Below are 18,640 nucleotides of genomic sequence, written 5' to 3'. Positions count from 1 at the left end.
CCCGAAATAAACTAATTTCGGATTTTCACACAGAAATCAGTGTGAATTGATTTGCACACAGATATCCGTGTAAAAATATTTTATCATTTACACAGACATCTGTTACTATTGTTTATTCACACGGATTTCCGTCGATATTGTTATTGTATAAATCAAATATGTATCAATTATGTTCTTTTCACACAGATATCTGTATCAAATACTTATTGTAACGGAAATCCGTCCCTCCATAATTCACATAACATAAAAAATTAATTATTTCGAAATAAACTCACTACTACAGAAATTGAAACAGACGACGGGCAAAAACTGTCGTCTGATATGGAGCCTGACCGTCGTATATCGAGGCGCCGTCTGATGAAGGTCGATTGTAGGGAACCGTCGTGTGAATGGATCGGCAGCATGGCGGCAGCATGTCGGCAGCATGCCGGCAGCCTGTCGACAGCATTAGCTGTTGTGTGACTGTTCTTCAGACAACGGGCGACTTTAGAAACTGTTGTGTGATTGCGATTCAGATGTCGCTTTATTTTATGGCCGTTGTGTGAGTTTTATTCACACAACTGTTTTTTCATAACATCCGTTATCTGTTTTGAGTTCAGACGACAGTTTTTATTTTGAGATTGTTGTGAATATTGTGTACATACGACAGTTTTTTATGTGGTTATTGTTGTCCTAATAGAATGATTCAATGCATTATATTTGCTGGATGTGGAATCAAAAATGACCAAATTAACTTATCAATATATATATATAGAAGAAATTGTTATAATCCACATCATACACCAAAATGGATTGTGCAAAGATAATCTTTTATCCACAAAAGGAGTATATCTAGTAGTACTCTCCTAGTAAAATACATCCAGAAATTTACTTAAGAGTGTCTAGCTTTGCTGTTCTCATGGCCTCATTGGGGTTTGAGGAGCTCCCAGACTCAACGCTCTCAATATCTTCAGGAGTTTCTTCAATAGCATTAGAACTAAATTCAACTTTTGTTTTAGCATGTGCTTTAAGCAACTCAAGGTCATGTTCCAGCTTCTGAATGTGCTTCCTTACTGCTCGAAGGCCATCCATATACTTCGATTTATCCAAAGCCTGTAAGGGGCAGGAGAGAACAAAAGGAGAAAAATGAGAATTAATGATGGACAGAGTCTCAAGTCTATAATTAAGGGCTCTAGTTTTAATTTCAACATCAGTAAGCATTTGACCAGTGTTCAGTGATCAAGATATCTAGTTTCAACTATGCAAAGTGGACAAAAACACTAATAACCCTACGAAGGAAGGTCATTTCAGAATCTAATGTGGCGGATAACATGACAGTACTTAAAAACATATCACTCAGAATAATGTTCCTAAATAGCTTTGGCAACCATTTTTTGAGAAAATCCCATGCTGACAAAATGACCAAAAACTTTGGTATTGGAAGGTCTGAAGGTCCTGGAGATGAGCTCCTCATGTAGGAAGAAACAACAAAGGAATTGCATGTTCAGAATCTAATATATACTATATCCCGTCAAAATATCATGTGTGCTTCTACATGTATACTTATGGGCATATTCATCTCGTAGCAGTATATGTTTGCAAGTTCATCAAAAGCCATAAAAATTAATAATACAAAAGATGATTATAGTGTGCACATGGGAAACCAAATTAGTCAATGCATTTAAGCATACAGCAAGAAGCCACGGTAAAAGTAAAGATGAATAAGCTGACTTCAATTTAACAAAAATATAAGAAAACATTTACCTCCACAGAGCCCAGATTAGCTGAAGAAGAAGATAAAGTGAAATTTTCAATCTTGTCGAGCTCATCTTCATTATCCCAGTTGTGTGATCAGGTTCTATAGGCTGTACTCTGCCTTCATTTCTTCTAAGACAATAAAAGCGCGGTCAACTGCTCCTGATTGACCATATGCAGTAATAAGTGCATTGAATACAACTCAGACTGGCTTCACTTTCTACTGCATGTAACATTTCATCAGCATGAACTTGCAATGCAGAAAGATACAAGAAACCACTTGCTCAGAAAACCAAAAATATGATTATGTGGTATCAATAACTACTAAAAGTGATTGTAAAGTTTGTCAGTGTAATAGTACCTTAGACCTCAATATCCCATAAGCACCAAATGCCTTTGCCACTTCCGCAGCTCTGCCACAACCATTAATCAGTGCCCCATATGTGTGAACATTTGGTTCTACTCCAGCACTAACCATCTCATGGAAGACCTGGGAGAGGAAGAAAACATAGCTATAATAAAATGGGCGACTCAAAATAAGATACAGAGATTATATTCCAGGCATATTCAATAGAAACAATTCACCGACTGAGGACTCATTAGTTACCAAAGCTGTAAAGGAAAAATGTAATTACAAACATCAAAACAAAGATTGAACAAAATGAAATTATAGCCCAGAAAAAGATAAATAAATAAATGAATAAAAGAAAAAGGCAGATGCTAGAATTGCAATTGAGATGTAGAAAGTAAAAGTTCTATCAGCAAGCATTGTATGGACTATCATCTCTAAGTAGCAAACACATTAAAGAAAGCAGGAATTCTTTTGACATATAAAGGAAGCTAAATGGGCATAATTTCTCAGCCTTGAAGTAACGTGACTAAATATTTTATGATATGATAGTGTGACTAAATAAGTCAAACTAAAATTCAGAAATCTCGGTTAAAACTCTATATGTATGTCATTCTAAACCAACAGAAGCCAAAAAGGAAGATATCATACATCAAACATCGTGCCTAATAAGATTAGTCTAATGTACTTATTTCAGCCTTTATCTCTGAAATTTCAAAGTTAAAAGTTGCAAGGAGTATACCTTCAAGGAAGCACCACCAACTAGAAATTTCACGGATCTGCAAACCTGCATCCAAAGTATAGCAACACATAATCCAATTACACACAAAGTCAAGCCATTACTCATCAGGAAGCACACTCATAACAAGAATGTGATACCTGAAGATCAAGAAAAGAAGCAGCAGCTAGAACACGAAAGGCATTGGTATCACTGAGCTTGGGGTGGTGGCCATACAAGTATGCCAAAGCAGTTGCAATTGCCTATGCGTTAATATTCTTATCATCTACATGTAATGTCACAATGGGAGTATGCTAAAGCAGTTGCAATTACCAATGCTCTGCATTCTTACCAATTCTCACTGTTCAAAACATAAACATTGAACAAGCAAACCTGCAACTCAGTTAAGTAATACACTAAATATACTAAATAAACCAAAAAAAAAAAATCTAGATAAACAAAGATCACAAAAGGTTCCAACATCTTCTCGAACAACTCTAGTGCACTTGTTTACTCATCTTATTCAGCAAGATATAAATTTTACCCCAGATATCAGTAACCCAACCTAAATTAAAACAAACAAACCTAAAATTCGCCTCAATTGAGAACCCAGTACCAATCGAAACAAACCCCAGAACAGTCGAATTGAAATTTCCAGAACCAATTACTTGGGTTAGGGTTAGGGATTCAAAAAATTGAACTTTCAATTAGAAATAGAAGCGCACCTCTGGAATTGAGCTCAATCCGCTGGGCCTCGAGTCGATTGAGATTGTGGGTCTTCTGGCGGAACTGGAGCTGGAGCTCGTGAATGTGTACCAATCCAAGGCCTTCTTTTCAGCTTGTCGTAATCAATGACCCAGTGGAGGAACTCACCTTGTAGGGTAGACTATCAAAGTAGATCGAGGTGGCCGAGATCTTCTTCCTGCCGGAGGTGTAGTAACCATGGGTCAAGTGACAGCCGGAGGGGAGCCCATGATGCGGTCGTGGGGCTGGAACACGGCGGTGTAGTAGCGGTTGCCGGGCATGCCCTCAGATCGACGGAGAGGATGACGACCGCTTGGATTATGGCCGGTGATGGCCTTGAGGGGCTGGTACCGAAGATGGTGAGGGAGAACAGCCTTTGCCATGATGATATCAAGCCGTCAATTGGTTAGAGAGACTGATTTTGGTTTGAAGGTAAGGCACGAGCGAGGAGTGCGGGTTTGGGAGAGTGAAGTTTTGGTTTTGGGGAGACGTTGTCGAGAGAGTGAGGAGTTTTGGGTTCTGTGTCTGTGTCTGTGTCTGTGTCGAGAGAGAGTAAGGCGCTGTCGAAACTTGAGAGAATGAGGAATGAGCTTCGAGTATTTTGTTAGTTTTTTTTTTCACTTTAGTGTTGGGATTTCAAGCCCCGCCTATATCAATTTGGACAAGCCCTATCAATTTAGTCATTTAGACAATGACTCACACAATAGAATTTTATAAAAATGTGGTCTGAATGCAGCTATTTTAAATTTGAATTTGTCTCCTATCAATTTGACTTCCCTCTTTGGGGAGTTAGAAAAAAATGATGGTGGGAAATCTCCCTCCTTTTTGCCAAACATATTAATCAGACCACAGTTTTATTGTTTCTCGTCGTATGATTAATACATGTTAGAAGAAAATTTAGGGTTTGAGATGGGGTTTGGCACCACAGACATGGTGGGAAATTTTCCGCTCAAGTTTTTTAGGGTCATACAACGGTTTTGTCCTTAAACGTCTTCTGAACTAATTCAAAATTCCATATCAGACGACGCATTTTATAAAACTGACGTCCAAAAAAATAAAAATCAATCAGACGACGGAAAACTATAATGCGTCGTCTGATTCAATTTTTGTAGTAGTGACTAATTTATAATACGTACAGAAATCAGTGTGAATTGATTTTCACACAGATATCCGTGTGAAAATGTTTTAGTTTTTACACAGATATCTGTGACTGTTGTTTATGCACACGGATTTCCGTTGATATTGTTATTGTATAAATTATTGTGGGCCCGATTATGCTCATTTCACACGGATTTCTGTGGCTTTTTCTATTTCACACGGATTTCTGTGGCTTTTAACTACAGTAAATCCGTGTGTATTGTTATTTTGCTAGTAGTGTAAGTATATTTCACCGAAAAGAAGCCTTTCTTGTGCAGCTTCCAGGCCACTCTATCCTGACCATAGCGTCGACTAAGGGGAATAGACAAAACCTGAGATGCCACTTGAGGTTCGAAGCACACATGAACAGCTGCTTCATCCCAAGTCCAAATGTCCATGTTGATTAAATAAGCCACTCTCTCAAAAACAGTATCCGGAGGTTTAAATAAGGAATGATGAGAAATAGAGGGGTTCCAATCGTGATCCCAAATATTAACCGAAACGATTGGCCTCCAAGATAAACCAGCCTGCAACACTAGCCTAGCTTCCATAATACTCCTCCAGGAGTACGAAGGTCTCTCATCCATGTCAGCAGAAAGAAACGAACCGTGAGGATAGTACACTGCCTTGAAGACTTGGGCCACAAGAGAATTTGGATGAGTAAGTAATCGCCATCCCAGTTTTGCTAGCATAGCAAGATTATGAGCATGAAGATGTTTAAAACCCATACCGCCTTGTTCTTTTGGAAGACATATTCTCTCCCAAGACCTCCAATGGATTTTACGTTGTTCATCAGTACTACCCGAAAAGAACTGACAACATTTAATAATTCTTTCTAATATCAATTAGTTAAAAAAAAAAAAAAGTTCAAACATGAGCCCTCGAATTATTAAATGTACTGAAGGTTTCAAGTGCTGTGGATTTGTGTCACCTCCCTGAATTCTGAGAGGAGCCCATCTTAAAGCCATCAATTCCATAGCGGCTGCAAAATTTGAGAAATCACGGGTGAGATTCATTTAATCATAAAAAAAAATAAAAAAATAAAAACTTTAATTTCTAGAAAATTGGAGCAGTATTTATTGCATGTTGAAGTTATTATCGAACTATATTGCAGTCTCTGGAACTGCATAAAATTAAACATCTCCCGCCTTTGTTAATTATAGACCAGAACATGCAGTTTTTATCTCTTAAAACCATTGCAGCATGGTCACTCCTAAATTTCTATTCAAACAGGATTTCTTAATTATCTTTTCAACCCAGAAACTTATCAATATCATCTTAATTTAATGACCATCACGATCAGGCAACCCTTTTGGTATGTCCTTGAACTTGAAGCAACCGAGTGAACAAACTCAACTTGATTCCTGTGGGATAAATTGATTCACACCCAAGTCAACGGCTCAAAACATTCTTCCAATATCTATTTAACAATTAATGATCGATCAGTATTACATATAAGACTCATGTATTACTTATAAAGTCATTTCTTAAACAACAAGCAATCAAATGATGGGCACGCACAAATCTCTTTGTACGAATTTGGGTACGGAGATACTCCCTGGACTAGTGTTTCACATATAATACCACAAAAAATTAAAGAGAAGAGTGTACATCAAATTATTAGTCTATTTCCGGAGTAGCTGCTTTCTTAGTACGTTGTCCATGTATATGCATCCATATATAAGTTTCTTAAAACCCACAATACCATATTTCACATATAATGTATAAGAATATGTCCCTTGCAGATGTATCAAACCTAGCATGCATGTATATGTACAGATAAATAACCTGCATATAATTTTCTCTTAAATAGAAAATTACAGAAAGTAATGTCTTTTCTCTATGATACTAGTTCTCGATCAACTCTTTGGCACATGTTTTTGCTAGGTCCATTGGCAGATACGTACAGTAAGGACTGGAACCTCAAGTTACAAGTATTTTACTTTATTTAGGAGACTTCAATTGTTATTGTATATGGAGAAGTTTAGGCCATATTTCCCCTTCTCCCTACTCCTTGGTACTCGTTTTATCAAAAATAATATTAATGAGAATTTTCTTTTGGTTACACTTGTATTTTTATTGTGAAATTTTTCTAGCAAAGAAACCGCTTTATGCACATAGGGAGCAAACCACTTTTAAACTAGAAATTGAACCAAAAAGACAACAACGTGAAATAACAAACTGATGTTATAAATGACTAAGAACATCAGTTCTATAATAAGAGATTGTAAACTAATGTTAGAAAAGGAAAAGTACATCAGTTCCTTAAAAGGAAGCGATGTCAAATAGGGATATTGTAAATCGATTAAAATGATAAAACGATGTCATAATGAGAAAAGAAATCGGTTTTTAATAGAAAACTAATGTGAAGACTAAATTTCTACATCGGTTCCTTAAAAAGAAGCGATGTGTAGAGGTATTTTAAACATCGGTTGTCTAAAAGAAACCAATGTGTTGAGGCATTTTTAACATCAGTTTCTTAAAAGGAAGCGATGTGTAAATGCATTTTTAACATCGACTAACAACCGATGTCTAAGTTTTCATGATCTTTAACATCACTCACTAAGACATCGGAAATTTTTTTTTTAGACATTAGTCTATGAACTTTATTCTAGCAGTGATATAAATACCCAGAAGCCAATAGCTAGCTTCTTCAAGTACTCCTTCCACCAACATCAATATATTGATTATATTCTACTTGCTTCTTTTATTTAATCTTTCTAAGGTGTTTACTAACTCTTCCTCGATCTTACTTCCTCTTAGGCAAATAAAAGAAATCAAATCAAGGGATATTGCTGTTGCTCTTATTTATCCGATCCTCAACTACCCACGTACGTTGGCTTTTCGATCAAGCCCTTGGTGCTCAGCTTCACGTATATATAGCAATGCAACCATTTCCCCATACCCCACTGGTAATTGAGGGTTTAGTTTCGTCCATTAGAATTTCAGACAATTTGACCATGTTTAAAATTTCATCCATTATCACAAAAAAAAAAAAATAGAAAGTTTGATGAGACAAGCTATGATACTGTGATGTTTATCATACACTGATTTTACATCTATTTGAACAAAAATTACAATTTATATGAATCAAAATTACAATATTGAGAACAAAGTTACTACATTCGTTTACACTATTTACATGTAGTTAAACCAAAATTACAATATTGACAACAAATTTGTTCAAAATTTTGTAACAAAGTCGTAGGTGGTGTAATTACCATTAATAGAACTAAGATTACACAAAATAGGACTTAAGTTACCAAAATGACAATAAATTTGTTGTTACATTTGTAAATGTGAGTATGACATACTGGTATGTACTATAGAACTTTCCGAGTTGAGAGATATATAAAGGCCAATTTGAAAAAACAGACACTTACTTGGGTCGCCATAGATAAGCACCCAAAGCTTCAAAAGTAGTGAAGCTCAACCCGTATTGATCCATTAGCTCGGTCTTGAAGCTCAACCCGAATTTTGAGTTGCATTTTGGAATTCGGGTCGGGTTTCGGAGGTTTGATTCGGTGGTTGGTGCTATTGGTTCTTCAAAGTTCAAATTTATAAAGCGGTCGGTGGGGGTTGATGTGATTGGTTGTTGAGAATTGGCGCGAAAGGGACACGCAGCAGGGTTTCCAATTTTGGGCCCATTTAGCTTGAGGTCGATTAACTTCAAGACCTTATTTTGTTTCCGGATTTAAAGATTTAGGAAAGAAAATCTATAGAAGAATGAAAAAAGTTGGGCAACTATTGGAATGAGAAGTAATTTTCTGATCACTTTCGTAGAGTTAACAACATTGGAATAATTCAGTTCCGAAAAAAAAAAGAAAAAAAAAGACAACATCGGAATGAGAACAATTTGATTTCTCATGTATGCCCATAAAGATTATACATTGATTTCCTTTCCAACCACCCGCGCACTAATTACCATGCGGATACACAGGCCCAAGGCTAGTATTTGGTAAACGTAATGTCGGTAATGATTTTGTAATGAAAAAAAAAGTTGCAAACATCAGAATGAGATCATACATAGTTGAATTTCTCCATATCCTACCACAATTGTTTGCATGATTGTTGGGAATCAGAATATTCTCTAACTGAAAGGCAAATACCTCATCTGCTTCAATTTCACTTTGTTTCATCCAAGAACTTAAGAAACATTGGAATCCCACATTGAAAAAAAGTTCTATTATGTTAATATTTATAAGGATTTACAACAATGTTTTTATTGCCTAAGCATGTAAGCATGGCATTTAAAGCGATTGTTGTGTGAAATGTTACAGTCGTTGGTTTGGTTTCTTCACTTTGGTGAAGATGCCCCTAAGCCCTTCAGGTTAGAAGGGCACCCCCACCTGATAAAGGTGGGTAGCATCATAAACTTGGTGAAGCCCTTTGAATTAGAAGGATAGGGCAAACCCCACTTGACAAAGGTGGGTAGCATCACTTTTTGTTTAATCTCAAAACCCATTAAAAGCATCGTTTCAGTAGACTTTGTACTACTACTTCGCACAACCATCATTTCTTGAACCCATGAAATCAAGGGGCAATTCATTATAATCCTATTATTTCTTTTCAATCTACACCCAATTATTGCCAACTAAGATAAAATATTGGATTTCGTTTTTCGAAGAATTACACAAATTGCCATAATCTAAATCTGATAAACATAAGTTAACTAGCAAGATTAACGTCATCTTTAAATACCTTAATTGTAAATTTTTTTATTGGTCCCATCATGATTGCTAGAATTGTGGAGTACGTTTTTCTTTATATAATTTCCTAAATTTACTTTTCGGTAATTAAAACTTTTTATTTTAAAGGTAACTTTATGTTTTACTTGCAATCTAACTTAAAGGTAGAGGTTTAAAGTTTTTAACCCAACTAATATATATATTGTTTTTTTTTTAATTACAACCTAAAGATTAGACATATATGTTTAGCTAACCTGAATTCTAAGAATTTTCATATCAACCTTTTTATTAGAATCATTTTTCACATCAACCTCTTTCTTAGGTATTCTATCATTGCAAGTTGACCATGTTTATTAGGTTGAAAGTCTCTATATTATACCTATATGCATATATCTATACAATAAGGTACCTGATCATCAAAACACTTTTTCTAGTTAATTTGATTTCAAGTATGTATCTAATATATAAGAGGTTTATTTTTTGTTTCTTTTTGTATGACACCTCTATATTAGAATCATTTTTTTTTTGGTATCATATACCTCTTTGTTAGGTTTTCTACTATATTATACCTATGATCGTAGAAGATACTATCCTTTTTTAGCTTGAAGGTTTATGGTATTTAAGCCTCACTTGATTATGATAAAGTCAAAATGAATTGATTTTTCAGCTTAATATTTCAAATTCAAATGGATGATAAGATTAAGGAAGATACTTAATTTAATTCTCTACAATCAGAAGGGCAAATTAGATATATCAAAAAAATGAGAAAAACTATTAAGGGTTAAATACTAGGGCTGTCAATGGGTCGTGTCGGGTCAAGATATTTGTCGTGTCTCAAGATACGAATCCAAACCCAACCCATTTAATAATCGTGTCAAAAATGTAAACTCAAACCCAACCTATTTATTAAACGGGTTATCCGTTTCCAACCCGCTTAACCCATTTAATAAATAAGTTGTGTCGTGTTAGACAAAATGACACATTTAAGGGTTAACAATGCGACCCATTTAACTAAAAAAATGCATAAATTGATTAAATTCACTAAAAACTCTACAAGACGAAAAATATAAATAATTATATATAATTTATAAATAATTAAATCCAATAACTATAAAGCAAAATATTTCAAATTGTCTGATCATATGATCAAATACTCCCAGCGTCTAAAATTTTAAGAAGAAATATAGCATAATCGGGTTATTCGGGTTCACTTCGTATTGGCGGGTTGACCCGTGGCCGACCCATTTATTAAATAGGTCATGGCGGGTTCACCCACGGCTGACCCGCTTTTTAATCGTGCAGGTTCAACCCGCTTTATTTCGTGCGGGTTTCGAGTCGTGTTATCGGGTCGTGTCGGAATTGACAACCCTATTAAATACTGTTTACTCCTTGTACTTTTGCCTGAAAAACACTTCAGTCCCTCGCTTTTTAATTTCACACGTTTACTCCTTCATCTTTCAATTTTTGACCAATAGGTCCATCTGTTTAATTTTGACGTTAAATCAAGAGTAAAAATGTCTTTTTCCTCTCTTCATCCAAAATTTAATCAAAATGTCTTTTTTTCTTTATCTGGTTTATCTCTTCTTCTCTCTCCATAAAAAAATTCCCTTTTCTTTCTTTTTTTGTGTCTGATTCCACTCCAAGTACTCTGACCCTACTCTCCGGCCCACAACCTCATCTTCCAACTCCGGCGTCTTCGTCAGCACGTTCCGGAACGTCTCCTTCCTGCTCTTCCCCTTAAACGGTGTCGTCCCGTAGAGGCACTCATAGGTGAGAATCCCTAGGGCCCACCAGTCCACGGTGAACTCATGACCCTCGCCGCGGACGACCTCGGGGGACACATACTCCTCGGTGCCGACGAATGAGTTGGCCCGCTCGCCGTTGTCGGAGAAGCTCGGCTTGCGGCTGTTTGCCTCAAAATCGTCTCGGCCCAAATTAGTAGCCGATGGATTTGAAGTCCAATTGTCCTTCTTGATACGCAGGCGTGCCAACTCGCGGCCAATTGGCCGAGCGAGGTTTTGATAAGATTTGCGCTTGATCTGACTTCTTTTAAGTGATTGTGGGCTGAGGAAGGAACCGTCTCGGCTGCTGGGTTCTCTTGCCTTTGTTGCAAGGACTTTCGGCGTCTTATGTTGCTTCTCTTTTTTATTTTTTGATATAGATTGCAGAAAGTAAAGTGCGAAAAGTGAAAGAGCAAGAATCTAAATGCGAATTAATTAAATTGCATGAAATTTAAAGAGACTAAAGAGTATATTGCAGGAAAGATAAAGTGCGGAAGGTAAAGAAAGCGATAAAAATTAAAGTAGGCTAGAGAAAGAATGAAAAGATTGATATTGTAGAGAATTTGATGTATTAATTTTGAGTTGTGTTGGTCGGGGACCATTTACAATGAGCTAAATGCCTCCTCTTTATACTATTACAAACATAACATTTAGGAAAGAAAATACAATTAGGCGTGATAAATTCCTTAATCGCACCATAATTGCATTCTTCTTGCGGCGCCATTATATTGATTTGTTCTTAAATATGCAATATTCTCTCTAATGCCTTCAAACTCAATAAAATCTCGGCATTAATTATTCCAAAGAATAATTATCACCGTTATTTCCTTCCATTTTCATTTCTTCTCCAAAAGTTAATATCTAATAAAATCTCATAAATATGAAATTTATCGAGTATCAACAAGAAAAGCACTATATTTTCCTCATCTATCAGCCAATTGATTTACGGGCCAGTTTACCAAAAATAGGTACAAACAGCGGCGGCTGACCGGGTTGACTTGGACTTCTTCAACCCGGCCTTGTTGTTCTCTTTGATAATGCTGATCCAGCGCGTGAGGTTCCTGCGGTGTTTGTGGCGGATCTCTGGCTGTGGAGGTGCTTGAGGCTTCTGGAAAGGTCGAAGTTCGTGAGGGTCACGTGACCCGACTGTTGGATCAGCATGTTCTCCGGTTTCAAATCCCGGTAAGCGATCCCCATGCTGTGGAGGTGCTCCAGCGCGCAGACGATCTTCGCCAGATAGAAACGGATCACCGTTTGGGAGAAAATGTGGTCGTTTTGGCGGTAGCGGAGGACGTTGAGGTCGCCGCCGGAACGGGAAATCGCTCTCTTCTCTGCTCGATTCTTGCTTGACAGCAGAGCTTCAAGGCCAAGAACATGTATGCCAATCTTTCCCATTCCAAGCCCAACCCCAAGTGAGTCCGATCTGCATGTGTGTTCGATTTGAGTGGTCATGTTTTGATCTTGGTTAGAAGTTAGGTGTTTTGATCAATTTTTGTTCGTTGATTTTGGAAGTGTAATTTGAAGTTTTTCTGATGGCCTATGTCGAAGAGAGTACAGGAAGCAGACATTGAGAAGAGTATGGACTAAGGTTTTGCAGGTCTCCATTAGAGAAGAGGGAGATTTTCATTTCGGATATGGTTTTGGGCGGCGGAGCAGTGGCATTGGTGATGGCGGTGGGGATTGGGGCATGGAGTTGTTTGGCCTTGAATTGAGATTTGATGGTACTGGGTTTTTGCATGGTTTGGATGGAGCTCATGGATTGTAGATGATTGGGGCATGGAGCTCCGTCTCCTCTAGGGTTTTTGTCAATGGGAGAGAGAAGCATTTGACAATGGGTTTTTGTTTATTTGAAGGAGGAGAGGAAGGTTGCTGAGGAGATCGACGGAGGCGTTGTGCTGATTGCTGAGGTTTCTGCAGGGGAGAGGGAAGAAGAGATAAACCGAAAAAAGAAAAAAAGAAAAAAAAGAAAAAAAAAAGGAGAAAAGAATAAAATTTAAATAATAAAAAAAGTGAGGGTATAATGGACATTTTCTCACAGAATGACTGCCACATCAGCAAGTTAACAGAGAGTTTAGATGGAGACTAACGGAATGGACCTATTGGTCCAAAATTTGAGAGTACAAGGACTAAACGTGTGAAATTAAAAAGCGAGGGACTGAAGTGTTTTTCGGGCAAAAGTTCAAGGAGTAAACAGTATTTAACCCAACTATTAATTATATACATATACTTGATATGGAAGGTTTGCTTATGTAGAGTGGGTGTAAATTGAAAGAAAAATATATATGGGTTTTTTCCAATAGAAGCTTATATTTTTGGGTTTATATCTAATTTTCTCTGAAATCATTAATCAATCATTTAATGGTCTTGTGTAGCTCACAAAATGAATTCTTGATCAATTTTCTATTTCGATGAACCGACTCTTAATTACTAAAATTAGTTTTGTTTGGTCTTTCCGTGCTTTGAGAAACAAACGGGTTTCAGCTCCCTCTCGATGCTCAAGTTGCTTCGCTCCTCTTATCGATATTCCAAGACTCATATGATCTAATGATTTTTCTCTTCAAATACAGTTATACTCGGATCTCATAACCTAAAAATTGAGATTACTTAAAATCAGCGATTTTTCTAAATTTATGTATGTCATTTCTCTTAATATATTATCATTTGAACCCCAGAAATTAATTAATATCATCTTTAATGGCCAACACAACCAAGCCACCCTTTTTGGTATCTCCTTGAACTTGAAGCAACTTAGCTAGCTAGTGATCAAACATCGACAGTACCTGTGGAGTGAATTGATTCACAAACAAGTCAACCGCTCAAAACATGTACTATGCTCTGATCTGAGTAAGTTTGACTCGGTACTTCTTCTTTTTTTGTCGTTTGGTTGGCTTGTACCTTAAGGCATGGTTGTTGGACTATAATTTGGCTATGCTTTGTGCTCTGCAGGGTGGAAATTGAATGGTTCGGTATCCTGAAAATGTACTGCTTGGCGAAAGAAACTTGAAAGTTTCTTCAGCTTTTTCCATCCCCTTCAAATTGATGAAAATGCTGTAAGATAGTATGTGGTTACATTAAATTATTTTGTATTCAACAGGCTTATAGTTGTATCTTAATCCTCTTTTTTTTTTTTTTTTTTTTTTCTCAACGCAGAGAAGAGATGATAGTCATGAGACAAGAAATTGAGAGGCCTATTTCTTAATTACAAAAGGACAAAACCCAAATTCTTGGCTGCTAAACTTGTCCATCTCCGATCCTTTCTAAAACCAGGCATAGCACTCTCTCAGATTCACCATGATTAATCTTGAACCCATCTTTCTTTCCATTGCTTCCAGAACAAGGCAAGAAAAAGCAACGCTCAACACTCCAAGTTCCTCGAAAGCGGCAAAACAGTCACAGGACCCCCCCCCCCCCACCTAAAATCAACTGTCGAGTGCCGCAAGTGCCTCCAATCCGTGAACCCGCTCACTTCTTTTCCGGCCCTGATTCCCTCATCGTAATGCAGCTCCTGAGAGTCGATGAACGACCGCACATACTCATCCGTGCATGGCATTGCTGTTGCTCTTATTTATCCGATCCGCAACTTCCCACGTAAGTTGGCTATTCGATCAAGCCCTTGGCGCTCAGCTTTACGTACATAGCAATGCAACCATTTCCCCATACCCCACTGGTAAGTGAGGGTTTAGTGGCTTCCGAACATTCAGTGCATAAGCAAACATCACCGTTTCGTCCATTAGAATTTCAGACAATTAATTTGACCATGTTTAAAATTTCATCCATTATCACAAACAAAAAAAATAGAGTTTGATAAAGGCCAATTTGAAAAACCAGACACTTGCAATTGGCTCGCCATAGATAAGTACCCAAAGCTTCGAAAGTGGTGAAGCTCAACCCGTATTGCTCCAATAGCTCGGTCTTGAAGCTCAACCCGAATTTTGAGTTGCATTTTGGAATTCGGGATCGGGTTTCGGAGGTTTTATTCGGTGGTTGGCGCTATTGGTTCTTCAAAGTTCAAATTTATAAAGCGGTCAGTGGGGGTTGATGTGATTGGTTGTTGAGAATTGGCGCGAAAGGGGCATGGAGCGGGGTATACTTTATAGGCCGAAAATTAAACTTTAGATACTGTTCACAATACCTTTTTCTGATTGTAACACTTCCTTACATTAATATTTTGGCCCGAACAGATCGCCCATTTAGCTTGAGGTCGATTAACTTTAAGACCTTATTTTGTTTCCGAATTTGAAGATTTAGGAAAGAAAATCTATAGAAGAAGGAAAAAAAATGGGCAAATATTGGAATGACAAGTAATTTTCTGATCACTTTCGTAGAGTTAACAACATTGCCACATTGGAATGAGAAGATTAAAAATTGATTTCCTTTCCGACCACCCGCGCACTAATTACCGTGTGGACTTTATTTGGTCAACGTAATGTCGGTAATGATATGACTATGTTTTGTAGTGAAAAAAAAAAAAAAAAAAGTTGCAAACATCGGAATGAGACGTAATTTTCTGATCAGTTTTATAGCGCTACTGAACATTGGTTTTGTGGGAAATTTAATTTCTCCTGCCCGTAGAAAAGAACCACCCGTTCACTAATGTAGATTGGGTTACCAATATGGGATCAAACTGTTTGGCCCATTTAGAGAAGCCCAAGAGGTTAACCCAAGGGAGGGGTCTGATTAACTTTAAAAGAGCGCGCTAATCCCAAGCGAGAGCGTCCTTCCCTCACTTTAAATACCGAGTCGCACACACTGAGTTCGTGCTTGGACGACCTCTCTCTCTTTCTGGTGAATTTCTTCTCTCTTTTACGATGAAATTTCTGGAAAATTTGATTATTTTTGTTTTAATTTTTCATACGAGTAGAGCTAGACGTAATGTTAACCGATTCCTCCGTCTTGTTAGTAGCACAAGTGCTTGATTTGGCTATCTCCGTTTTGTAGATTATGGTTTAGAGTTTGATGTTAGTGTGAAATCTCTATCTACTAGCTCGCTGGATCAGTTTGTTACTTTTCATTTTCAGATTTCGTGCTTTCTATTTTCTAATGCGCGTTGTGTTCTATTCCTAAATTGTTAGTTTGAAAGCTCGAAAGGACGTTAGGGTTTAATTTGTATCGATTGGATTGTTGCTCTTTTTCAGCTTTGGATATATCAGAGGCTTTTCTCAAATAATGAAAATGCAGAGCACTTAACAAATTTTTATACTGATTTGATGCTGAAACCTGGGTTCAATATTTCAGTTCTTGGTTTTAACTCCATATTTCTCATTAGTTTTGTCTGTTATGTACTTTCTTTGGAAGGTTGGGTCATCAAAGCTTGGTTGTAAAAATTTCTCAGATTACCATTTTTCAAGTTTTCATTCTAAATGAATGACGGAGTCTAATTCCGTGTTGCTTTTATAACAGATGAGGAAAATTGGTTTGGTCTGTGAAAATCTGTTTTGAAAAGAGGACAGAATTTCGGATTCATACATGCCTATCCCAATTTTTTTTTATTTGCTACATGTATTCTAAAGAAAATGCAAATTCAAAACAACACTTACGAGCTTTCTGTACAGGGATATGGATTTCAATCTAGTTGGGAACTTGCAGCTGTCTAACAAAGAAGTAACAGAAAGAGAACCTGTCGGAGTAAGTGAGCAGGGAAAAATTCTTAAAGATGTCAGGTGAGATAATCCTCTTCCATCTTATATTTTACTGTTGCAAGTTGAAACCGAGTCTCCTGTCATAGGAAGTTGGTCTTCTTTAGTTCTTGTTATATGATATAACTCTAGAAGTATTCATAAGTTGAACCGCACTTTTACAGCCTGATATTTTTTTTTTTTCTGTGCTCTTTAAATATTGTTGTCTTTGAGATGAATATGAGACTGATCAATTAGATCTTCCGTAAACTTTGCATGAAAATTGGGGTTTTAATTATAACGTAATTCAAAAGTTGGAGTTTGCTCATCTTCTTCAGGGCCATGATAACTCATTTTTATGAGTATTGCAACGTGCATGATTTGTCCACTAGGCTTTCCAGGGAAATATCTGATTGTTGATGTAAGCTTTCTGTCCATGTGTGACTTTATTGCAGTGTACAAGTGAGTCCTTCCAGCTCAACTGAGAAGACAAGACTACCTAGTATTCAGAGTATAAATCCTAAGCCCAGTCTCCCAAGTGTGCAGCTACTGAGTAACTCAAAGAAAACCATCTCTACCCGGAAAGTTTCCAAGTATGATGCATTTAATATTCTTTTCTCTTTTCAGTTACTCTCTAGAAGTTTTCCGATCAGCCTCTTGATTTTACTGATATCTGATATTCTACAGCTGTAGACTTCGTAGACCTTGTATGGTGAATGTCATGGAACTTGAAATTCCTTCAGCAAAGGAAACTGATGGAAATGCTGAAAAGGCTGAAGCATATACCAAGGCGCTTAAAGGTGTGAGTAAACTATTCTTGTGGCTTGTTTGTGCAAAAAAATTTAAGGATTGAAACTCTGAAAATAACTTCACTTGAATCATAGAGAAAATCAGGATTTGCATATGATCATTAGTACCTACAGGAAAGGACAATCTAAAGCTTTCTATTCGTGCCCCAAATTCTAGAAAGACACCTCAAATTTCTAATATATGATCCGTGGAATATACACATGTTTAAACCAATCAGTAAGTTAATGCAGGTAGCATTTATATTTTGCAAAGGTTAAGCACTGAATTGGTGCTTACACGATGTATGCCCTTGTAATTATATATGTATGCTATGATAGTGATCTGTAATCTTTTATTAGAAAGTAAGATGCTTCATCCCTTTTTATTTTTTCTCCTTTGGTTTCCTTCTTTTGCTAGGACAATTCCTTTAGCGGCAAAGGTACCACAATAGTAGCTCTTATTGGACGTGATGCAATCTATATTGGCTCAGACAGTCTTGTTGTTTCCGGGCACCAAGATGACCTCGATCAGCCTAGCTACTACCAGCCCCACATGCCATGACTCTTCCCAACTCTGTTGCCATTTGGTTGCGGAATCCAACAAATATTATAACAGCCTGCTGCCCTTCCCAGCTATAGAGCCCAATAGTTGAAGGGAAATGTTCATCCTTATTTTCCTCTTTCTTCTTTCTCTTCCACTCATCAATATACCTCTCACATGCTGCTTTCACAGTGTATATATTATCCTCAATCTCCACTTCATTTTGTACCGTCCATAACAAATCCTGACATATAGCAGCATTACCAGCTACTGCTGCCACAACACAAAAAATCTATGAACTCAATGAGCGTGTTGTGGCAGCAGTAGCTGGTAATGCTACTATATGTCAGGATTTGTTATGGACGGTACAAAATGAAGTGGAGATTGAGGATAATATATACACTGTGAAAGCAGCATGTGAGAGGTATATTGATGAGTGGAAGAGAAAGAAGAAAGAGGAAAATAAGGATGAACATTTCCCTTCAACTATTGGGCTCTATAGCTGGGAAGGGCAGCAGGCTGTTATAATATTTGTTGGATTCCGC

At 37.2% G+C, this 18,640-nt stretch overlaps 3 protein-coding genes across 10 annotated transcripts; 1 reads left to right on the top strand and 2 right to left on the bottom strand.

The window, feature by feature from the left end:
* Positions 1-721: 721 nt before the first annotated feature.
* Positions 722-4,154, bottom strand: LOC133719679 (uncharacterized CRM domain-containing protein At3g25440, chloroplastic-like). 7 transcript variants are annotated; one of them, XR_009851505.1, is made up of 6 exons: positions 3,527-4,154; positions 2,963-3,194; positions 2,826-2,870; positions 2,096-2,224; positions 1,744-1,957; positions 722-1,092 (listed from the first exon to the last, which is right to left on the bottom strand). XR_009851505.1 is itself a non-coding variant. In XM_062145924.1 (4 exons), exons 3-4 carry the CDS (start codon positions 2,210-2,212, stop codon positions 868-870), a joined length of 342 nt encoding a protein of 113 aa, XP_062001908.1. In that variant the 5' UTR covers positions 2,213-2,224; positions 2,826-2,870; positions 3,527-4,154; the 3' UTR covers positions 722-867. The 7 variants fall into 7 exon arrangements, 2 of the variants coding, with proteins under 2 accessions (XP_062001908.1, XP_062001855.1); XR_009851527.1 differs by having other exon boundaries at positions 1,744-1,984; positions 2,963-3,162; XR_009851477.1 differs by having other exon boundaries at positions 2,963-3,162.
* Positions 4,155-10,944: 6,790 nt separating this feature from the next.
* LOC133725166 (serine/threonine-protein kinase UCNL-like) lies at positions 10,945-13,297 on the bottom strand. The gene is made up of 2 exons (XM_062152301.1): positions 12,193-13,297; positions 10,945-11,571 (listed from the first exon to the last, which is right to left on the bottom strand). The coding sequence occupies exons 1-2, from the start codon at positions 12,601-12,603 to the stop codon at positions 10,945-10,947; spliced, it is 1,038 nt and encodes a 345-aa protein (XP_062008285.1). The 5' UTR covers positions 12,604-13,297.
* Positions 13,298-15,815: 2,518 nt separating this feature from the next.
* On the top strand, positions 15,816-18,357 carry LOC133718952 (uncharacterized). 2 transcript variants are annotated; one of them, XM_062145814.1, is made up of 5 exons: positions 15,816-15,936; positions 16,704-16,811; positions 17,222-17,359; positions 17,460-17,568; positions 17,973-18,357. In XM_062145814.1, exons 2-5 carry the CDS (start codon positions 16,708-16,710, stop codon positions 18,114-18,116), a joined length of 495 nt encoding a protein of 164 aa, XP_062001798.1. In that variant the 5' UTR covers positions 15,816-15,936; positions 16,704-16,707; the 3' UTR covers positions 18,117-18,357. The 2 variants fall into 2 exon arrangements, with proteins under 2 accessions (XP_062001798.1, XP_062001789.1); XM_062145805.1 differs by having other exon boundaries at positions 17,454-17,568.
* Positions 18,358-18,640: the final 283 nt, after the last annotated feature.

This window comes from Rosa rugosa, chromosome 1 (genome assembly GCF_958449725.1).
Source record: "Rosa rugosa chromosome 1, drRosRugo1.1, whole genome shotgun sequence".
In the NCBI taxonomy this organism is placed as follows: Eukaryota; Viridiplantae; Streptophyta; class Magnoliopsida; order Rosales; family Rosaceae; genus Rosa; species Rosa rugosa.
Note: the sequence above shows the minus strand (reverse complement) of the source record. Positions and strands in the feature narration are given on the sequence as shown.

Excerpts from the sequence above, each read along its gene's own strand:
- LOC133718952 (XM_062145805.1), top strand. The coding sequence starts at position 16,708 with ATGGATTTCAATCTAGTTGGGAACTTGCAGCTGTCTAACAAAGAAGTA. Across the intron at positions 16,812-17,221 it reads AAAATTCTTAAAGATGTCAG|TGTACAAGTGAGTCCTTCCA; the intron begins GTGAGATAATCC and ends ACTTTATTGCAG. Across the intron at positions 17,569-17,972 it reads ATACCAAGGCGCTTAAAGGT|GACAATTCCTTTAGCGGCAA; the intron begins GTGAGTAAACTA and ends TTCTTTTGCTAG.
- LOC133719679 (XM_062145871.1), bottom strand. The coding sequence starts at position 2,930 with ATGAGTAATGGCTTGACTTTGTGTGTAATTGGATTATGTGTTGCTATA. Across the intron at positions 2,225-2,825 it reads TTGGTGGTGCTTCCTTGAAG|GTCTTCCATGAGATGGTTAG; the intron begins GTATACTCCTTG and ends TTCCTCTCCCAG. Across the intron at positions 1,093-2,095 it reads ATGGGATATTGAGGTCTAAG|GCTTTGGATAAATCGAAGTA; the intron begins GTACTATTACAC and ends TGCCCCTTACAG.
- LOC133725166 (XM_062152301.1), bottom strand. The coding sequence starts at position 12,603 with ATGACCACTCAAATCGAACACACATGCAGATCGGACTCACTTGGGGTT. Across the intron at positions 11,572-12,192 it reads GAACCTCACGCGCTGGATCA|ATTCTTGCTCTTTCACTTTT; the intron begins GCATTATCAAAG and ends ATTCGCATTTAG.